Genomic DNA, 20,000 nt, shown 5'->3' with positions numbered 1-20,000 from the left:
GGGAAGAAATAAATGACAGCAGTGATAAGGAAAGATAAAATAGGAATTGTTAACACTGCTCAGGGGGATAAAAAGTGATTGTAAATAACACTGAACGAGGAAGAAAAAAAAGTGGGGGAGGAGGAGGAGGAGGAGGAGGAAAGGAAGAGATAAGAGAAGAGGAAGAAGGAAGAGAGGGAAAGCGGGTATCCAACAAAACAAAAACTGGAAATGAGGGGAAGAAAGAAGAGGAAGAGGAGGAGGAGGAGGAGGAAAAATTATGAAGAAATACTTATGATGGAAGAAGAAGGATAAGAGAGAGAAGAAAGCGAGTAGGAAAGGCAGGAGAAAAGAGAGGAGGAGAAGGAGGAAGAGGCGGAGGATGATGAATATAAAATGTATGTAGGATGGAAGATGAAAAGAAGAAGAAAAACAGAGAAACTGAAAATAAATAAAAAGAAATAAACAATGAGGAAACAAAAGAAAAAAAAACCCAAAAAATAAAAAAAACAAGATGCAAAGAAAACTAAAGCAAAGGAAAAGAACCATAAAGAAAAAAAATAGGGAGGGAAGGAAGAAGGAAGGAAGGATAGGCAAAGGGGGCTGAAGGGGCTGAGGGGCGGGGATGAGGGTGAGGGCGGGGGCCGGGGGTGAGAGTGAGGGTGTCAGGGGGTCATGTTCCGCCTGTAAGATTCCCTGATAAAGTCTCCATAAAGCCTGGAGACGCATAGGTACCGGGAGATGAGGAGATACCCGTCATAAGAAAGAACCACGTGTCAGGCTGTGTCAATAAGAGAGAGAGAGAGAGAGAGAGAGAGAGAGAGAGAGAGAGAGAGAGAGAGAGAGAGAGAGAGAGAGAGAGAGAGAGAGAGAGAGAGAGAGAGAGAGAGAGAGAGAGAGAAGGGGGAGATGTGAAAGCAGAATCGAGTTTGTAAGCAATAGAGTTTTCAGTACTAGAGAGAGAGAGAGAGAGAGAGAGAGAGAGAGAGAGAGAGAGAGAGAGGTGAGAGGGCACCATGGAGGGAGAGAGAGAGAGAGAGAGAGAGAGAGAGAGAGAGAGAGAGAGAGAGAGAGAGAGAGAGAGAGAGAGAGAGAGAGAGAGAGAGAGAGAGAGAGTGCGAGAAGTTCGAGGAGGGGGGAAAAAAAGGAATGGGGGGAAGGGGAAGGGGGGAGGCCGAAGAACTGGCTGCTTTTACGGAGGAATGAACTGAGAAGGAAGAAAATAACAGCAGGCTTAACGTGATTAGCCTTTACTGCCTGCTATCATACGTGCCAGACTTAACATTTATTGAGCCTTTCTTCAGTCTGGGATGGGAAGAAAAAAGAAGAAAGACAAAAAAAAAAAAGCTTGAAATTGACCACGTAGGAAGATGAAAAATGGATTATGATTATTGTGAATGAAGGTCGGGAAGGAGGAAGAGAAGAGAGAAAGAGAGTAGTAGTGGAATGAATTACGTGAAGGATGAGGAAGAGAACAGAAACAGGAGGGTGAGGAAGAGGAGGTGGTGGAACCATGGCAAGGATGAATGAAGAGGAATGTTATGAGGAGGACGACGACGAACACACGGAGAGAAGGCAGAAGGACGAGGAAGAGGAAGAGGAAGAGGAGGTGGTGGTCATGGTGATATTGTCGGTACTGCTGTTATAGGAGGAAACTGCGGAAGAAGAAGTAGGAAGACGAGGAAAAAGTGGTGATAGTGGTAGTGCTGGTGGTGGTGCTGGAAGAGGAGGCGGAGGAGGACGAAGAGGTGGAAGAGGAAGAAGAAAAAGTAGGAGGACGAGGAGGAAGAAGTGGTGATGGTGGTGGTGTTGGAGTTGGTGCTGGAGGAGAAGGAGGAGGAGGAGGAGGTGATGGTGGGTGAGGCTTGAAGTTAAGGGCGGAGCGTGCCGAGTCTGGAAGGAGCGCCGGTGGGTGGCGTGGGCGGGGGTGGGCGGGAGATGGGCGGGGGTGGGCGGCGGGGTTGACCATCCGGGTCACGGCCCCAGCAGGATACACTCATGCTGTGCGGGGTCAGTGTTGCCAATGGCCGAGGGGAGGGGGAGGGAGTGAGGGAGGAGGGAGGGGAGAAGAAGGGGAGAGGGGAAAGATGAGGGTAAAGAAGGATAGACAGACGAAGAGGCAACGAGGGGTGAGAAAGGGGAAAGGGACAAAGGAGGGATGAGAGAGAGAGAGAGAGAGAGAGAGAGAGAGAGAGAGAGAGAGAGAGAGAGAGAGAGAGAGAGAGAGAGAGGAAACCAAGGAAGGCGTTAAGAAGTGGAGAGAGAGAGAGAGAGAGAGAGAGAGAGAGAGAGAGAGAGAGAGAGAGAGAGAGAGAGAGAGAGAGAGAGAGAGAGAGAGAGGGATGACACAGAAAAGAGACAGGAGAGAAATAGAACTGAAGAAAAGATATATAACAAATAACAGAGAAAGAGAAGGGGAGCGCGTAGGACTGAGAAAGGGGGTGAGGAGCACTGGGATGAGGGATGAGGGTAAGAAAACAACCAGAAAAGAAGTGAAGGATATGTGAAGGATATGGAGCGAGAGGGGAAAGGAGTTAGAGGGAGATGAGGGAGAAGAGGACTGCAGAAAGAAAATGTAAAAGATGGAATGGGGTTAAGAGGCGTGAAGAGGGACGGAAGAGGAGGATGGAAGAAGGATGAGGGATGGAAGATGGGGAAAGGAAGGACGGATGGTTAGTGAAGGGAGGAAGGAATGGCAAGAAATATAGTGGAAGGGATAAATATAATTCTAACGCAACTAAAACAAAGACATGGATGAATAAGAATTTAAGAAAGATAATAATGTGATGAAAGTTATTTAATAGACAAGCTCTGATGTTGAATAAGATGGATTGATATATGAGAAGAGCAGAGAAGGAATGGGAATGAAGGCCGGGGAAGTGGAGGGAAGAAGAGAGGTGGAGGTGGTAAAAAGAAGGAGAATCATTAAAAATACCTTTCAGATTTACCAAGAATTTACTTTATCAGCAGAAGATGTTAAAAGATTAGAGAATTTGCTAGACTATGCATTTTTCTACCTATCTGCATCCCCTTCATCTCTCCCTTCCCTCCCTCGCTCCCTCCCTTCAAACAACAACCAGTCACCTTCACCACTTCCCTTCCTCGTACCTTCCCCCATATGTTCCCCTCCCTTCCCCTTCTCCATCTCTTCCCCCCAGCCTACCCTCCATCATCTCTCCCACACCTCCCCTCCCTCCACGTCTCCTCAGCAACTCTCACTTTTCCTCCAGCCTCCTCTCAGCCACTCGCCAGCCTCCCCTGCTTCCCCTACACACACATCTCAATGCCACCCTCCTCCATCCCTTCCATTTCTCCTTCACCCACTCACTCACTCCTTTGCGTCCACTTCATGTCCCATCAAATCCTCCTCCCTCTCCTCCTCATAGGTGTTCCTCTTCCTCCTTTTTCTTGTCCTTGTCCTCCTCCTCCTCCTCCTCCTCCTCCTCCTCCTCCTCCTCCTCCCAGTCCTCGTCCCTTACACCTCTCGTTCACTTTTCACCACATCACAGGCCGCCATAAGGACCCCATCACACTCCCTCACTTGCCATTTATTACCCTCCCTATCTTTCTCCCTCACCTGGACACCCCGCAGGTAAATATTAGCTTTCACTGCCTCCCCGTCGCTGCCTCCCTCCTGTTAGCTGGTAATTGATTTGAATATTCCACCACTTCTCTCTCTCTCTCTCTCTCTCTCTCTCTCTCTCTCTCTCTCTCTCTCTCTCTCTCTCTCTCTCTCTCTCTCTCTCTCTCTCTCTCTCTCTCTCTCTCTCTCTCTCTGTGTGTGTGTGTGTGTGTGTGTGTGTGTGTGTGTGTGTTTTCTTTATTCCTCTTCCTTTTAAGTCTCTTTATCACTGCTTGCTCTTCTGTTTTACTTTTTGTATTACTTAACAGCACGATTTTTTATTTGGTTATGCCACGGTGTGTTACCTTCCTCTCCTGCATCATTTCGCTTTATTTTCGTTTTCTTTAAACTTTCCTTCTCCTCCTCCTCCTCTCCTCCTCCTCCTCCTCCTCCTCCTCCCCCTCCTCCTCCTCCTCCTCCTCCTCCTCCTCCTCCTCCTCCTCCTCCTCCTCCTCCTCCTCCAGTCCTATTCTTCGTTCTCTTCCTCGTCCATACGTGTGTGTGTGTGTGTGTGTGTGTGTGTGTGTGTGTGTGTGTGTGTGTGTGTGTGCGCGTTTATGTGTGAGCGGAGTCCGTGGCGGCTGCCGGTGTACTAGAGGGACGCAAGCGGTGAGTTGCTTCGCCATCTATGACCCGCATTCCTGGGCTCCTCTGCCCCACCCCGCCCCGCCCCGCCCTGCATCCCCGTCAGCAGCACCTGGTGGTCGTCTCGCTGCGCTCAGCAGTCCTAGCTGAGCCTCGCCATACACGCCTTGCTGATTTCTTTGACTGTGCATGTTTGAGTATTTAGTTTTCACTGTTATGGTCCGCTTCCTGTCGGTTCTTTTCCCCACCAGCAGTTCGTTTTGGCGGTGCCACAGCGACGCGGCTCGGCTGCTGCAGGCGCTGCACCAGCTGGCCTGGTGGTCACCCTGGGCCAGGCAGGGCCAGCCGGGGCCAGCCAGGCAGACTGTAATTATGTAAATCCTATCCTTTGGGGTTGAGCCGCCGTAACGAGGCCCACCGCCGCCCTTCCCTCCTGCATTTACATTTCGTTGCAAAAAAGCCATAAAACAGGTCAGGGGAGAGACGAGGGCATCGCCGGTGTCATCGCTCCGGCCAAGGTCGCCTCCACCCCATTCCTTCAATCCTCCAATCCTACAATCTCACCTCTCGCCCCATTCCTCCCGCCTCCCTGCGTAGCAACCCCCGGCCGCCCGCCCCTGCCACCCACACTCTTCCCTCCTAATTGACGATGACTAATCAATATAATTTGATCGGTTCATGATATAAAAATCGGCAATCAATATTCATATTTATCAATATTCCGCGCCCCGCCTCGCCCGCTGCGTGTCGCTCCAGGATGCGCACAACCTAAACTCATTTCGGCGGCGAGGGGGCCAAGTTTGTGCATCTCGCAGCTCATTTGTTATGCGGGTCACGTGACCTCCCGAGGTGGCGGCGTGTGGGAACAAAGTCTGGTATTTTGATACCTCTCGCCCGCCGCCATTCATCCGCCTTTCGTATAGTTTCGGCCGCTGGGTCCGCCGGCCGCCAGCCGCCGCTGGGGTGTTGCACCGCCTGAGCGATGCAGCGGCGCGGCGAGTGAAGGCCAGCGGATCAGCCGCCGCGCTCCTCGGCTGTTTGGCGTGTCTGGCCGCCGGTCTATGGCCCACGGCACTGCGCGGCCATTTAAACCAAGACCCTCCCGTATTGCCACCCCTCCCTCTCCCTCCCCTCCTGCCCTCCATCTCCTCCCCCGCTTCCTGGCCCCTTCATTTTCCTCCTCCCCCTTTGCCATTCCTCTCTACACTACTTTCGCATTGTCATGCTCTCTCTCTCTCTCTCTCTCTCTCTCTCTCTCTCTCTCTCTCTCTCTCTCTCTCTCTCTCTCTCTCTGGTTGCATCGATCAAAGTATCAAAGTCTCATATAAATTTAATTTGAACACTATTTTCTCTTCCGCTCTATTAGATTCAATGTATTTTCACTTAGAGATCTACCGGCTGCCTCATGCCTTCCCTCTCACTCTCACTCTCGCAACATTTCCTCCCCCACTCTGTCCTTTCCTTCATCCCCATTCCTCCCTCACTGTACACTTACTCACTCCCTGACCACTCCATCTAGATAAAGTAGAAGGCAGCCATCTCCGTCTCCTTCTCCTCCTCCTCCTCCTCCTCCTCCTCCCCCCCAGTCACACACTTAGTGGCCACAAAAAAAGAAAAAAGCGAAGGGAGGGTGTGGGAGGGTGTGAGGATAGAGGGGGAAGACAAGGGGAGGGGACCCGACCACCAGGTTGGGCCCACAGGTAAGGTAGACTTAATTAACAGTCAGGTAAGTTATTCGCGTAGGTATTTATAGGAGTGCAATTAGGCGTTAGACTTTGATGTCGGCGTTACCAGTTGGCCGCGTTCATACATTGCAAACAAACAATACACCGTGTGCATATGCGTTACACACACACACACACACACACACACACACACACACACACACACACACACACACACACACACACACACACACACACACACACACACACACACACACACACTATAAGGTAACACACATTTCCCATGACACTCATACCTGCCTTACGCCAGAGAGAGAGAGAGAGAGAGAGAGAGAGAGAGAGAGAGAGAGAGAGAGAGAGAGAGAGAGAGAGAGAGAGAGAGAAAAGCAACGAGAGGGAGGAGCTACCTGACGCGGTGATACATCTTTCCGCTGGTTTTAATTTGCACCCATTAATGGAGATCGCGTCCAATTTATCTCTTGGCCACGTAATTTCTCCATACCCTGGAAGACGACGATCACCATCACCACCACCGCCACCACCACCACCGCCGCCACCTATACGCCGGGAACACCTCGCTGGGCCCCTCCGTCGTCTTTGTCTGGGGAGGTAACATGATCGCACCTCAAGCCTCGCAGACTCAACATGCAACGCCACGCAGAAACAACAAGTCAGTTAACCCGAGTAAATAAGGTCGATCCTCCCTTTCGGCGACGCACGATCTCGGTTTTTACGGGTAGCGGGGCGAGGCGGAGCGGTGTGCCGTGTGCGCGGAGAGAGAGAGGAGCAGCGCCGAATTAGAGACACCCCGAGACTTAATCGAGACTCCAGGACTTCGAAGGTGTGTAAACAGGTCGACTCTTGTACAAACGGAGCTTCCATCATGACAGCCGCGTGGCCTCCCAAGTGAGAGTGATGGTGGCAAGGGTCCGCTGGTACTGGCAGGGGGCACGGCAAGGGGGGAGGGGCAGGAGGTGTGGGCAAGGGTCGGAGGTGGCGTTGGCAGGGGGATGAGGATGAGAAGTTGGAGGTGTAGGTAAGGGGCGGAGGTGGCGTTGGCATGACTGTGGTGTAATGACAGAAGTGAAAAAGCGGTGTTGGCAGAGACGGGGTTTTCCAGGGAAGTGTTGGCCGGGGCGAGGCGACGGCGATATTACCTTGACGTGTGGCGGAGGGTTGGCAGGTACAGGTGAAGTGTTAGCAGGCCAGCAACAGCAACACTGATAGGAACATGCAGGTGGTAATGGTCTGCATAAAGAAAGAAACTGCCCACAAGGTCTTCAGTAAGAGTATTTGGCTTGGCTGTGGACGGCGAGATGAAAGTGAGAAATGGAATAGCAGAGGGAGGAAGAAGGGAAAGTTATCGTAATCATCGCGACTGCCAGGGTAAAAGAGCAACTAATTCCATCGAGGACATTGGCGTGCTCGCGAGAATGTTAACAAGGCTTGAGTGGTGACCCCAAGACGAACGTATGTAAATGAGCAAATATGACACTGGTAGTTTCTAAGAGGGAGGAAGGGATCTGCAGGGGGCCAGGTGGGGGCAGCAGGACCCCGGATGTGATGGCGGGAGTGCGTGTGGGGGGCTCCACGCAGGACGGGCCGAGCTGCGGTGCGGCCAAACAAGTACCACTTCTCTCGGCCGCGCGTGGGAAACTTTGCAAGCAGCGGCTGAGGGTCGGCCGGCTGCACGACACTGACTCCCCGCCTCCCTTACCCACCCTGCCCTCTCCATCGCCCCTCTGCCTCCCTCACCCTCCCCCCTACCTTGATCCCCAGCATCTTCCCCGCTACGCGACACACCACCTGAACTGACCACAGCACAGACCTGGGAGGCTCCCGCGGGCACACATTAGCGAGTGCGGTTGTGCCCTGGTCAGGACTCAGGACCGCCACGCACGTGCCCTGCGGACAATTGTTGGCTCGCCTCGGCCTCCCTGCTGCCCCTCGAGACGAATTCCGCGCGTTACCCGAGGTCCGGCGGCGGCGCGGCTTTGGTGGCCGGCCGCCGCCAGGGGCACACGAGGCCAGACGGAGGCCGGTGTTGCAGGGCAGACCTCCCGGCTGGCGCAGGCACACACACACACACACACACACACACACACACACACACACACACACACACACACACACACACACACACACACACACGCCTGCATTTTTAACCTCCATGTTCCTTTCTCCATGCTTTCTCTCACCTCTCTCTTTCTGTGCACGTCTCCCTTGCTGCCCCTCACCTGCCCCCTCTATTCTTATTCCAACACACACACACACACACACACACACACACACACACACACACACACACACACACACACACACACACACACACACACACACACACACACACACACACACACACACACACACACTACCACGTTTCACATACATGCAAGTGGAAAAATATTTATCGCCCCCTTTGTCATTTTCCAAAACATTCCCATATACTCTCTCTCTCTCTCTCTCTCTCTCTCTCTCTCTCTCTCTCTCTCTCTCTCTCTCTCTCTCTCTCTCTCTCTCTCTCTCTCTCTCTCTCTCTGTTGCTGACTTTTTTTCCGGTTTTACTTCACCTATCCAGACAGTAAGTATATTTTTTTCCTCCTCCTCCTCCTCCTCTTCCTTCTCTGATTCTTCTTCTCTTCCTTCTTCTCTCCCTCGACTACCACCCTCCTTGCCCTTCTCGTGTTTGCATCACCAGCTCTACCTGTCGTCCCTTCCTCCCTCACTCCATCTTCCTCCACTCGAGCCCAGCCGTCCCCGGTGGCAGGTTGGCACGAGTAAAAATAATCAATAGAAAAGGATTATTAGCTTTTGTGCGGCAATGCGATTCTCGGGTCGAGGGAGTAGGGCGGTGGTGGTGGTGGCAGCGGCGGTGATGGTGGTGGTAGCATTGTTTTAGAGAGAGAGAGAGAGAGAGAGAGAGAGAGAGAGAGAGAGAGAGAGAGAGAGAGAGAGAGAGAGAGAGAGAGAGAGAGAGAATGCGTAGTCACGTGAAATGGTGTACTGTACAATCCCTCACCCTAAAGAGAGAGAGAGAGAGAGAGAGAGAGAGAGAGAGAGAGAGAGAGAGAGAGAGAGAGAGAGAGAGAGAGAGAGAGAGAGAGAGAATGTATGGCGGGATTTGACAGGGAGGAAGACGAAGACGTGAAGGAGGAGATGGAGGAGGAGGAGGAGGAGGAGGAGGAGGAGGAGGAGGCATGGGCGGTAAGGTAAAAGACGTCGCGGGTCGAAGGAGGTTGGTTGATGAGGATTGTGTAGGTTCGTTACGGTCGTGAGGGAGGAGGAGGAGGAGGAGGAGGAGGAGGAGGAGGCGAGGCAGTGCAAGGCGGCGGGGAGGGGTCGTGGAGGTTAGTTGGTGTCGTGGGGGGTACTTGTGGAGGAGGACAGGAGGAACATACGAGTACGACGAGGAGGAGGAGGAAGAGGAGGAGGAGGAGGAGGAGGAGGAGGAGGAGGAATTAAAGGTATAGTACAACAGGAGAAGAACGGAGAAGACGTACTGGTAGTTGTAGTAGCAGTAGTGGTGGTGGTGGTGGTAGTAGTAGTAGTAGTAGTAGTAGTAGTAGTAGTAGTAGAACATAAGAAGATTCGGAAAAAAAAGAGGATGAAACAACAAGTAGAAAAGAAGATGAAAAAGGAGAAAAGGAGGACGAGGATGAAAAGGAGAGGGAGAAGATGATGATGATGATGATGATGATGATGATGATGATGATGATGATGATGATGATGATGAAAAGAAAAAACCGAAGAGAAAAGGAACCGGAAAGGAAGTAGAGGAAAAATAAAGAAAACAAAACAAAAATAAAAAAAAACGGCTTAGAACCACAACAACAACCAGAGGGACAAAAAAGGAAAAAAAAAGAGTAGCAGGAAAGATAATGAAGGATAATATAAAAAAAACAACAACCACAACAACAAAAACAAAAAGATGATCGCAATCTATGGCTGCAGTTGACCACAGGAGAATAGGAAGCGGTCAGGTCTATGGGCGCCCGTACATGAAGTCGGTGGCCTTTGATAGGGTGTAAGGGCGAGGGGACATAAATTACATCCATTTAATTTCTCTTTTTTACTCTCCCTCATCTCTCTCCCTGCCTTTTTTCCCCGCGTCTTCCTCTCCCCACCGCCCGTCTCTTCCAGTGTCCCTCTCCCTCTCTCCCTCGCGCCGTAAATCTGTCCCCCGCCTCGCTAATGAGGGAAGAGAGATACGAGTAGAGTGAATTGCTTATGTATTTACGGACCGCCGCCCCGATCATCTGTCCTCTATAGGGGGGATTGTGCTCAGGCAGGAGGTGCTGTACGTCTTTGCTCCTTCCTCCTTCTTCATTCTCCTCCTCCTTCTCTTCCTCCCGTTGCATTGGGTTGTGTGCTGCCTGGTGAAGTTATTTTTATTTCGTCCTTTCCTCTTCTTCTCCATCTCTTGTTATTTTTTTTCCTGTTCTTGTTCTGATTCTTTCTTCTCCTCCTCCTCCTCCTCCTTGTTTGCATTTTCTATCCCACATTTTTTACTTTAGATTAGATAGTGTATCTTATCACAAGTAACCTCATAAGGACCAGCACGTTTACTGATACTTGTTCTCATTGTGTGTTCCTGCCTCCTCTTCCACCTCCTCCTCCCTCCTCCACCTCTCCTCCGCCCCCTCCCTCTCTTCCTCCCTCCTCCATCTTGTAGGAAGAAAAGTTACCTTATACGATGTTGCAAAATCAATACAGCCCACACCACAAATCGCGAGGGAAAAATATAGGAATAATGTGAAGTGGGCGACAGTGAAGGAATGAAGGAGGCGGTGTGGATGGCATGAGGGATGAAGGAGGGAGGGAGAGAGGCACGGAGGGATGGAGGGAAGGAGGGAAAGGAGGGAACCTGTGTGAGTGAGTGAGATAGGAGTCGGGAAGCCAGCAGGTGATAAGCCGCCATTACTCCACCACCTGTTCACGAGGCATCAGCTGGTGGCCTTACCTGGCAGTGCGCGCCCGCCCCCACCTCATCCACCTGTCCCTGTCTCTGTCACTTCCACCTCCACCTACACTAATATCACGGCCGCCTTGCCCTCGCCGTCCCTTGTCCGCCTCCTCCACATAAATCATCACCACCACCACCACCACCACCACCACCACTAGCACTATTACTACTTATAATGCTAATACCATTACTATTATTAGGGTAGGAGTCATCGTCTGCTGCTGTTTCCTCTCCATTCGTGTTTGTGTACTACTACTACTACTACTACTACTACTACTACTACTACTACTACTACTACTACTACTACTACTACTAATAATAATAATAATAATAATAATAATAATAATAATAACAATAATAATAATAATAATAATAATACTATTACTGATGATGGTGATGATGATGATGATGATGATGATGATGATGGTAATAATAATAGTAATAATAATAATAATAATAATAATAATAATAATAATAATAATAATAATAATAATAATAATAATATTAATAATAATAAGAATGATAATAATAATAATATTAATAATAATAATATTAATAATAATAATAATAATAATAATAATAATAATAATAATAATAATAATAATAAAAATAATAATAATAATAATAATAATAATGCAGGTATCACTTTAATATTCTTACAAAACTGAAAGGAAAATGTTCTTTCCTCGTCTCTCACTCACTCTCTCTCTCTCTCTCTCTCTCTCTCTCTCTCTCTCTCTCTCTCTCTCTCTCTCTCTCTCTCTCTCTCTCTCTCTCTCTCTCTCTCTCTCTCTCTCTCTTTTATCTCCTCTCTCTTTCTCTTTGTGTATGTGAAGATATACAATATATATATATATATATATATATATATATATATATATATATATATATATATATATATATATATATATATATATATATGGACAGAGAGAGAGAGAGAGAGAGAGAGAGAGAGAGAGAGAGAGAGAGAGAGAGAGAGAGAGAGAGAGAGAGAGAGAGAGAGAGAGAGAGAGAGAGAGAGAGAGAGAGAGAGAGAGAATGGTCCCGTCGAAGCTACAGAATCAGCCAGCGAATCTTTGAACATGTTATTATTTTATCCTATTCACGCATCAGTTGCTTTAAAATGAAAATAAATAAGCAAAATAAAACAAAAATCGTCACATGCACACACAGAGGGACGGACAGCTACACACACACACACACACACACACACACACACACACACACACACACACACACACACACACACACACACACACATGGTGGGGCTGATATTAATTGTGATTTCCCCACCAGGCTCCAGGATACACGACTGAGTTGACTGTCCCTCTCTCTCTCTCTCTCTCTCTCTCTCTCTCTCTCTCTCTCTCTCTCTCTCTCTCTCTCTCTCTCTCTCTCTCTCTCTCTCTCTCTCTCTCTCTCTCTCTCTCTCTCATTTTCTCCATTTCTTCCCTCATCTCTTCCATATTTACTTTTTTCTCTCTTTTCTGTCTTCATTTCTTTATTCATCCATTTAATTACCCATTGTTATTATTTATATTCTATATTATCTAATTTTCTTTTATTTATTCAGTTTTATCTCACCTTTTTATTTTCTCCTCTCCTGTCCAATTATAATTCTTTCAGTTATTAACTTTTACCTCTCCCTTAATTTTTATCTCTCCCTTAATTCTCTTCTCTCTCTTGTTATTCTCTTCCTTACTCTGTCAACTTTCTCCCTGTTCCTTACTAGTCTATCCATTTATTCATGCTTTGCATCCTATCCCTCCACGCCTCTCTTATTTATCCCTCTCCCTCCCTCTCTCCCTCTATCCCTCTTTCTCTCCCTATCCCACTACCTGCATCCCTTTCTACCTCCTTCATTTCCTGCCTTCCTTTCTTCCTCCCAGCTCTCCAACTCTTCCCTTATTCCTCCCCCACCCACCACCTTACCTTCCTCCCTCTCCATCACTACTAACTCGGCCACTTCTATGCTCCCTCCTTCCATCTAGATAGCTTTGTCGGACTGTTGCAGTGGCGTCTATGGCACAGTGATTTAGTCAGTGATCCTATCTTTGAGGTTTATGTCTTTCCGCCTCCACCTTCCACCCTCCCGCCACCATTCACCCCTAAACCCTCCACCCTTCACCCCCTATCGCTACTTTTCAACCTTACTCCATCCTTCCATCCTCTACTTTTTTTTTTTTTCAGGTATCTTCAGTCTTCCGTCCTCTACTTTTCAGCCATCCACAACCTACTACTTTTTAACCATACCTAACCTTCCATCTTTCACTTTTTCACTAATTTATATTCCTCCTAAGCCATTATTGTTACTTTTCACTCATCCCCAGCACTCTTAGTCTTTTCTCTACCTGCTGTTACTACTCCTTCACAACCATTCACTCCAGACTCACCCATTGCTTCCTATCACTACCCTTCACCCATCCCTTCATCTTTCTTGCTTCTTTTCTCCCATTCCCCACCCACACAACTCAGCCCCTTCCCTCGCTAACTCCCATGACGCCTGCCCCCTATCCCTTCTCTTTCCCTTCGCCTCCTCCTCACATCTCTGCGCTAAGGGGTCGCATCTCTTGCAAACTAATGGATTACATGTGTTTGTCTGATTCGGGAGTGACGTCACCCACAGCTTCTCCCTTCCTTCCCTCAACTCTCTCCCCTTCCTCATCCTTTGAATTCCCCATCCTCACGGGTATTATCTCCCCTTGTTGTCCCTTACTTCCTCCCCCTCCATATGTAGGTCTTCCCCTTACGTTATGTCGCAATCATTCCTTCCTCATCCTCCCGCCTTTCCTTCTTTCCTCTTCCTCTCCCTCTGTCCCTCTCTCCCTCTCTCCGCTGTTATCATTTCTTGTTTCCTTCCCTTCCCTCCGGCACGCAATTAGTGAGGATGACTGTATGAGTGAGAGAGAGAGAGAGAGAGAGAGAGAGAGAGAGAGAGAGAGAGAGAGAGAGAGAGAGAGAGAGAGAGAGAGAGAGAGAGAGAGAGAGAGACTGCGCCAAAGACAGAAAATAAAAAAAAAGCTACACATAAATAAATCTATAAGTAGACAATCAAAGAGATGAACCTGCATGCAGAGAGAGAGAGAGAGAGAGAGAGAGAGAGAGAGAGAGAGAGAGAGAGAGAGAGAGAGAGAGAGAGAGAGAGAGAGAGAGAGAGAGGAAGCAAGTGTAGGAATTTGACTGGAATAGCTCAAGGTCGGCGAGGAATGGGCCGGGATGAGTATCAAGGCTGATTGATGTCCTGGCCAGGCGGTGATTGATTCAGGCCGACTATTGGAATCCAGCTGTTTCCAGGGAGCCCTAGGTGGCGGCGCTGCGTTGCTACCCTCCTCCTCCACCACCTCCTCCTTCTCCTTCTCCTCCTCCTCCTCCTCGTCCTCCTCCTTTCTTGTTTACATCCTCGTTCCCCTTTCTCCTCACGTTCTCGTCTTTTCTTCCTCGTCCTCGCTTTCCACGCCCTTGTTTTCGTCCTCGTCTGTGTCCTTGTCCTTCTTTTCGTCTTTGTTTTCCTCTTCCTTGTTTTCGTTCTCTATTTTCTTCACCTTTCTTTTTTTTCTTCTTTTTCTTCTGTCTCGTCCTTATTTTCGTCTTTGCTTTTCTGGTTTTCATTCTCTTCATTCTTGTTACCCTATAAATTCTCGTTTTCCTCGTCCTCTTCCTCGTCCTTGTTTGTCTTCCTTCCCGTTTTCTTCGTTGTCCTCGTCGTCCTCTCTACCGCCCTTGCTCTCTTCCTCATTCCTTTATTTCTTTATCATATTCTCCTCCTTGTCCTCGCTGTTGTTATTTTTCTCATTCTCTTCATCCTCCTCTTCCTTTTGTTCCTTGTCCTCGCTGTCGTCGTCGTAGTTTTTTCCTCCTCCTCCTCCTCCTCCTCCTCCTCCTCCTCCTCCTCCTCCTCCTCCTCCTCCTCCTCCTCCTCCTCCTCTTCCTTCTCTTCCACCGATGCTTTCATCCTTATAATTACAATCCTCATATCTTCATCATTGTAATCATCTTTCCTTATCTTTCTTTCTTTGAGGTTCCCCCCTTCACTCTCTCTCTCTCTCTCTCTCTCTCTCTCTCTCTCTCTCTCTCTCTCTCTCTCTCTCTCTCTCTCTCTCTCTCTCTCTCTCTCTCTCTCTCTCTCTCTCTCTCTCTCTCTCTCTCTCTCTCTCTCCCTTTCAACCCTTGCTTTATTATCAGATATCCCATCACTCCTTTATCTCTCCCTGTTCGTCGTCATCGTCGTCCCTCTCTCTCTCTCTCTCTCTCTCTCTCTCTCTCTCTCTCTCTCTCTCTCTCTCTCTCTCTCTCTCTCTCTCTCTCTCTCTCTCTCTCTCTCTCTCTCTCTCTCTCTCTTTACCTCTTTCTTTCTCTCCTCTTCCTCCTCCTCCAGCTTAGCCTCACCCCAGGTCGGGCCTCGAGATGGGCTAAGAGTTGATGGATCGCAAGAGAGGTCAGCACTCCGGCCCAAGAGGTGTTTCCCACGGACCCGCGCCGCCTGAGAGGAGGGGAGAGAGGAAGAGGAGGAGGAGAAGGGACATGAACCTCTTGCAAGCCCCCGTTTTCCTCCTGCATCCTCCTTCTCTTCCTCCTGTTACTCCTCCTCCTCCTCCTCCTCCTCCTCCTCCTCCTCCTCCTCCTCCTCCTCCTCCTCCTCTTCCTTCTCTTCTCCTTGTCCTGTTTTTTCCTTCACTTGCTTTGCCTTTTTTTTTTCCTTTATACTCGTACGAACACTTGTGATTATACTTTTTCTTCTTCAGCACCACCTTGCAGTGTTTCTCTTCTTCCTTCATGTTCCTCCTCCTCCTCCTCCTCCTCCTCCGTCTGCTGCAGTTCTATTTCTTCACTAAATAATGAGTTAAAATGTGATCTCAACTAAACAGCCTCGCAAGGACAAGAAGGTCAGTTGCCATTTGCTGGCCTACGTAATCCTCCCCCCTCCTCCTCCTCCTCCTCCTCCTCCTCCTCCTCCTCCTCCTCCTCCTCCTCCTCCTCCTCTTCCTCCTCCTCCTCTTTATTGTCTTTTTTTTTTCTTCTTCTTCTTCTTCTTCTTCTTCTTCTTCTTCTTCTTCTTCTTCTTCTTCTTCTTCTTCTTCTTCTTCTTCTTCTTCTTTTTCTTCTTCTTCTTCTCCTTCTTCTTCTTCTTCTTCTTCTTCTTCTCGGCTTATCTATTCTTTCTCTTCTTCCTCATGTCACTTTTTTTTTCATGTCGAGGGAACGTTGTAAGGGATAAAATAGAATCATAAATAGATAGCTTTGAAAGAGGAGGAGGAAAGGAAAGGGGAGAAGGTGGAGAGAAAGAGAGAGAGAGAGAAAGAGAAGGAGAGAAGGAGATACGTTCAGTAGTATGTTGGAGAGAAAGAAAGAGGTGGAGGGGCGGACGAAGAATGGGTGGAGCTTTGAAGAGGGGGTGAGACGGTTGGGGAGACTGGACATGGGGAGGGGGTGACGTTATGGTGGGGGGAATAGTTGGGTAGGGGGTGCGTGTTTGGGGAGTGTTTGGTAGAGGGGGGTCGAAAAAAAAGTTAGAGGGAGCGCAAACTCACGGTCGGCTCTACAGAAGCAATTATTTATGTGACGAAGTATCAGGCTGACTTCAGCATATTGCATTTGCAGGAGGATCCATTGATATGTAAATGTGTGCGTGACTCAACGATCTGAGAAGCCAGCCCTCTCTGACCGCGGCTGCCTCTCTCTCTCTCTCTCTCTCTCTCTCTCTCTCTCTCTCTCTCTCTCTCTCTCTCTCTCTCTCTCTCTCTCTCTCTCTCTCTCTCTCTCTCTCTCTCTCTCTCTCTCTCTCCATTCCCTATCCTTCCCCCTCCTCCTCCTCCTCCTTCCCTCATGTCCTTCCTTTCTTTTCCTTTCGACCTCTCTCTCTCTCTCTCTCTCTCTCTCTCTCTCTCTCTCTCTCTCTCTCTCTCTCTCTCTCTCTCTCTCTCTCTCTCTCTCTCTCTCTCTCTCTCTCTCTCTCTCTCTCTCTCTCTCTCTCTCTCTCTCTCTCTCTCTCTCTCTCTCTCTCTCTCTCTCTCTCTCTCTCTCTCTCTCATACATACTACAGTGACTCAACGGACACACACACACACACACACACACACAATACATTCCATGGTGATGACACACGTCGGGGTCTTGCGCATTCTTAATCCTTAATTCTGTACCCCAACTCTTTAGAGGGTCGGTCCCAGCTAGGCAGCCACTGGGGAGGGGGGCATTACCCACTTAATGCTACTACTAAAGAGATGGTCGCTTTCTCTCTCTCTCTCTCTCTCTCTCTCTCTCTCTCTCTCTCTCTCTCTGCGAGTCTCCGGTTCTCCTTGCCCTATCCTCTCTTCACTTTGTCTAATCATGTGTTTTACTTATTGTTTTTCTTATTCTTTCCTTTCTTTGTGTCTGGCTTATTTATATTTCCTTCTTGCTCTAGTTTTGTTCTTCCTTCCCTCGTTTTTTCTTTCTTACTTTATTTATTTAATTATTTCTCCTCTCCTTCCTTCGTTACTTCGCTTTTTCTTTGCCTTTTCTTTTCTTTCTTTTTTCCTTTCTTTCTTTCTTTCTTTCTTTCTTTCTTTCTTTCCCTCTTTCATTTCTTCCTCTCTTCATTTCTCCTTTCCTTTTCATTCTTCCTTTTTTCTTTCCTTTTCCTTTCTTCCATTTCTTTTTCTTTCTTTCTATTTTTCTTTCTTTCCTTTTTTCTTCTTTTTGTCTTTACTTCTTTCCTTTTCTCCTTTTTGTCTTTATTTCTCCTTTTTTTAGTTTCTTCCCCTTTCTTCATGTGCTTTCTTTCCTTCTTTTCCTTTTTCTTTTTTTCTTTTTTTCTTTCCTTTCTTCCTTATTCCTTTCGTTTTGTCTTTCTTCTTTCTTTTGCGTCTTCACATAATCTTTCCCTTTCTTCTTTCATGCATCCATTTTTGCCATCCTTCCTTCCTTCCTTCCTTCCTTCCTTCCTTCCTTCCTTCCTTCCTTCCTTCCTTCCTTCCTTTCTTCTTTTTCTTTTTCTTCCTTTCTCTCTCCATATCACATTTCGCCTTCCTTTTTTTCTCTTCTTTCTTGCCTTTCTTCATTTTTTCATTTGTATTTAGATATCTTTCCTCTGTTCTTCTTCTTTCTTTCCTCCCGTCCTTCCTCCCTCCCTCCCTCTCTTTCTCTCCATCTACGTATCTTTCCATTCTCTTTTCCTTTCTTTTCTCTACCTTAATTCCTTCCTTCCTTCCTTCCTTCATTTATTCCATCCTTCTTTTTTTCTTCCTTCCTTTCACTTTCTCTCTCGTTCCGTTCCTTCTTTCCATTCATCCATCCATCCTTCCTTCATTCCCTCTGCCTTAATTCCTTCCTTCCTTCCTTTCACTTCCTTCCTTTATCTTCGCATCGTATGCTTTCTCTGCCTGCCTGCCTGCCTGCCTGCCTGCTTGCCTGTCTGTCTGTCTGCCTGCTTATCTGCCTGCTTGTTTTTCTCTGTCTTTATCTGTTTTTGCCGTACTGTTTTGTTTCTGTCTGCCTATTCTCTCTCCTGCCTCTCTGTCTGTCTCTCTATTTATACTCTCTTCTGTCTATCTTTCTATCTGTTTGTCTGCCTTTCTTCCTGTCTACATATCTGTCTGTCTGTCTGTTTCTGTTTGTGTCTGTCTGCCTTTCCGCCTGTTTGTTTGTACTGTTTGTATCTGTCTGTCTATAATCTCTTATGTCTGTCTATATGTCTGCCTGTCTGTACCTTTTTGCATTCTCTCTCTCTCTCTCTCTCTCTCTCTCTCTCTCTCTCTCTCTCTCTCTCTCTCTCTCTCTCTCTCTCTCTCTCTCTCTCTCTCTCTCTCTCTCTCTCTCTCTCTCTCTCTCTCTCTCTCTCTCTCTCTCTCTCTCTCTCTCTCTCCTATCTCTCAGGCATGAATGGGATTAGAGGTGGCGGATGTCACGGGCGACCATCCTTCTGTGTCACGCTCAGAGGGTATCGCGTTCCTTCCTTCATCCCTGCCCCCTTTCCCGACTCCCCCAGACACCCTCACCCCTCTCCTCCCCCACCCCCTGCTCCCTGACGCCCTCCACACTGTGCTTCTCCTCGCCTAAAGTCCTTTGCTTCTATCATACTCTTCCCTTCATTCATCCTTGGGGGAAGCACCTCTCTCTCTCTCTCTCTCTCTCTCTCTCTCTCTCTCTCTCTCTCTCTCTCTCTCTCTCTCTCTCTCTCTCTCTCTCTCTCTCTCTCTCTCTCTCTCTCTCTCTCTCTCTCTCGTGTGTGTGTGTGTGTGTGTGTGTGTGTGTGTGTGTGTGTGTGTGTGTGTGTGTGTGTGTGTGTGTGTGTGTTTGCTTTTGTTAGTGTTTTTTTGGCTATCTATCTGTTTTTCTGTTTTTTTTTCCTGTCTTTGTGTTGTTTTCTGTCTTTGTGTGCTTTGTCTGTGCGACTGTCTGTCTGTATAGCTGATTCTCTCTCTCTCTCTCTCTCTCTCTCTCTCTCTCTCTCTCTCTCTCTCTCTCTCTCTCTCTCTCTCTCTCTCTCTCTCTCTCTCTCTCTCTCTCTCTCTCTCTCTCTCTCTCTCTCTCTCTCTCTCTCTCTCTCTCTCTCTCTCTCTCTCTCTCTCTCTCTTGCTCCTCCCTCCCTCTCCCCTTCTCCCTTGCTGCCACCATCCCTCCATCTATCCCTACACCTCCCTCCCCGTACCCCTCTCCCCTTTCTTCCCCTTGTGACCCACCCTTAGTATTTCTTCAACACTCTCCTATCCACTCTCCACAAACCCTCTTTTCCTGACACCTTCACCCACTATACCTGTCACCTGCAAAAATTCTCCACACACCTGAGCTTCACCGTAAGAGCAATTAATATGTCGTTAGATGGACGTTTTCATAGCCGGCGACGCTGTAGTAGTGAAGTATGGTAAGGGATTAATGAGCACCTTTGTTAGTTGAAGGGATGACGTGGCTGGCTAGGTAGAAGAAGGGGGAGGAGTGTTGGGTAGCGGGGGATTGAGGGTGTGGGGTGGAAGGAGGTGGGTGAGGTTGTGGTGCGGTTGGTTTAGAGTGGAAAGTGCTTCGATAGAGGCGGAGGAGGAGGAGAAAGAGGAGGAGAAGGGAGTATTTCTTTGAAGGGGAAGAATGTGAAGGGTCTTTATTATTGGTGAGTGTGATGCGGCGGCACACAAATACACACAGTTGCTAAGGAGTGATAGATGTTAATGTGTGTGTGTGTCTGCTTGTCTGC

At 48.3% G+C, this 20,000-nt stretch overlaps 1 protein-coding gene across 1 annotated transcript in view; it reads right to left on the bottom strand.

Moving 5' to 3' along the window:
* Positions 1 to 6,752: 6,752 nt before the first annotated feature.
* The window catches only part of LOC135103905 (uncharacterized), a 55,206-nt gene continuing 41,958 nt past the window's right edge, over positions 6,753 to 20,000 (bottom strand). Inside the window, exon 6 of the mRNA XM_064010833.1 lies at positions 6,753 to 6,935. Within this exon, the coding sequence (XP_063866903.1) occupies positions 6,753 to 6,935 (183 nt within the window). The remainder of the gene's footprint in view (positions 6,936 to 20,000) is intronic.

This window comes from Scylla paramamosain, chromosome 9, assembly GCF_035594125.1.
Source record: "Scylla paramamosain isolate STU-SP2022 chromosome 9, ASM3559412v1, whole genome shotgun sequence".
In the NCBI taxonomy this organism is placed as follows: domain Eukaryota; kingdom Metazoa; phylum Arthropoda; class Malacostraca; order Decapoda; family Portunidae; genus Scylla; species Scylla paramamosain.
Note: the sequence above shows the minus strand (reverse complement) of the source record. Positions and strands in the feature narration are given on the sequence as shown.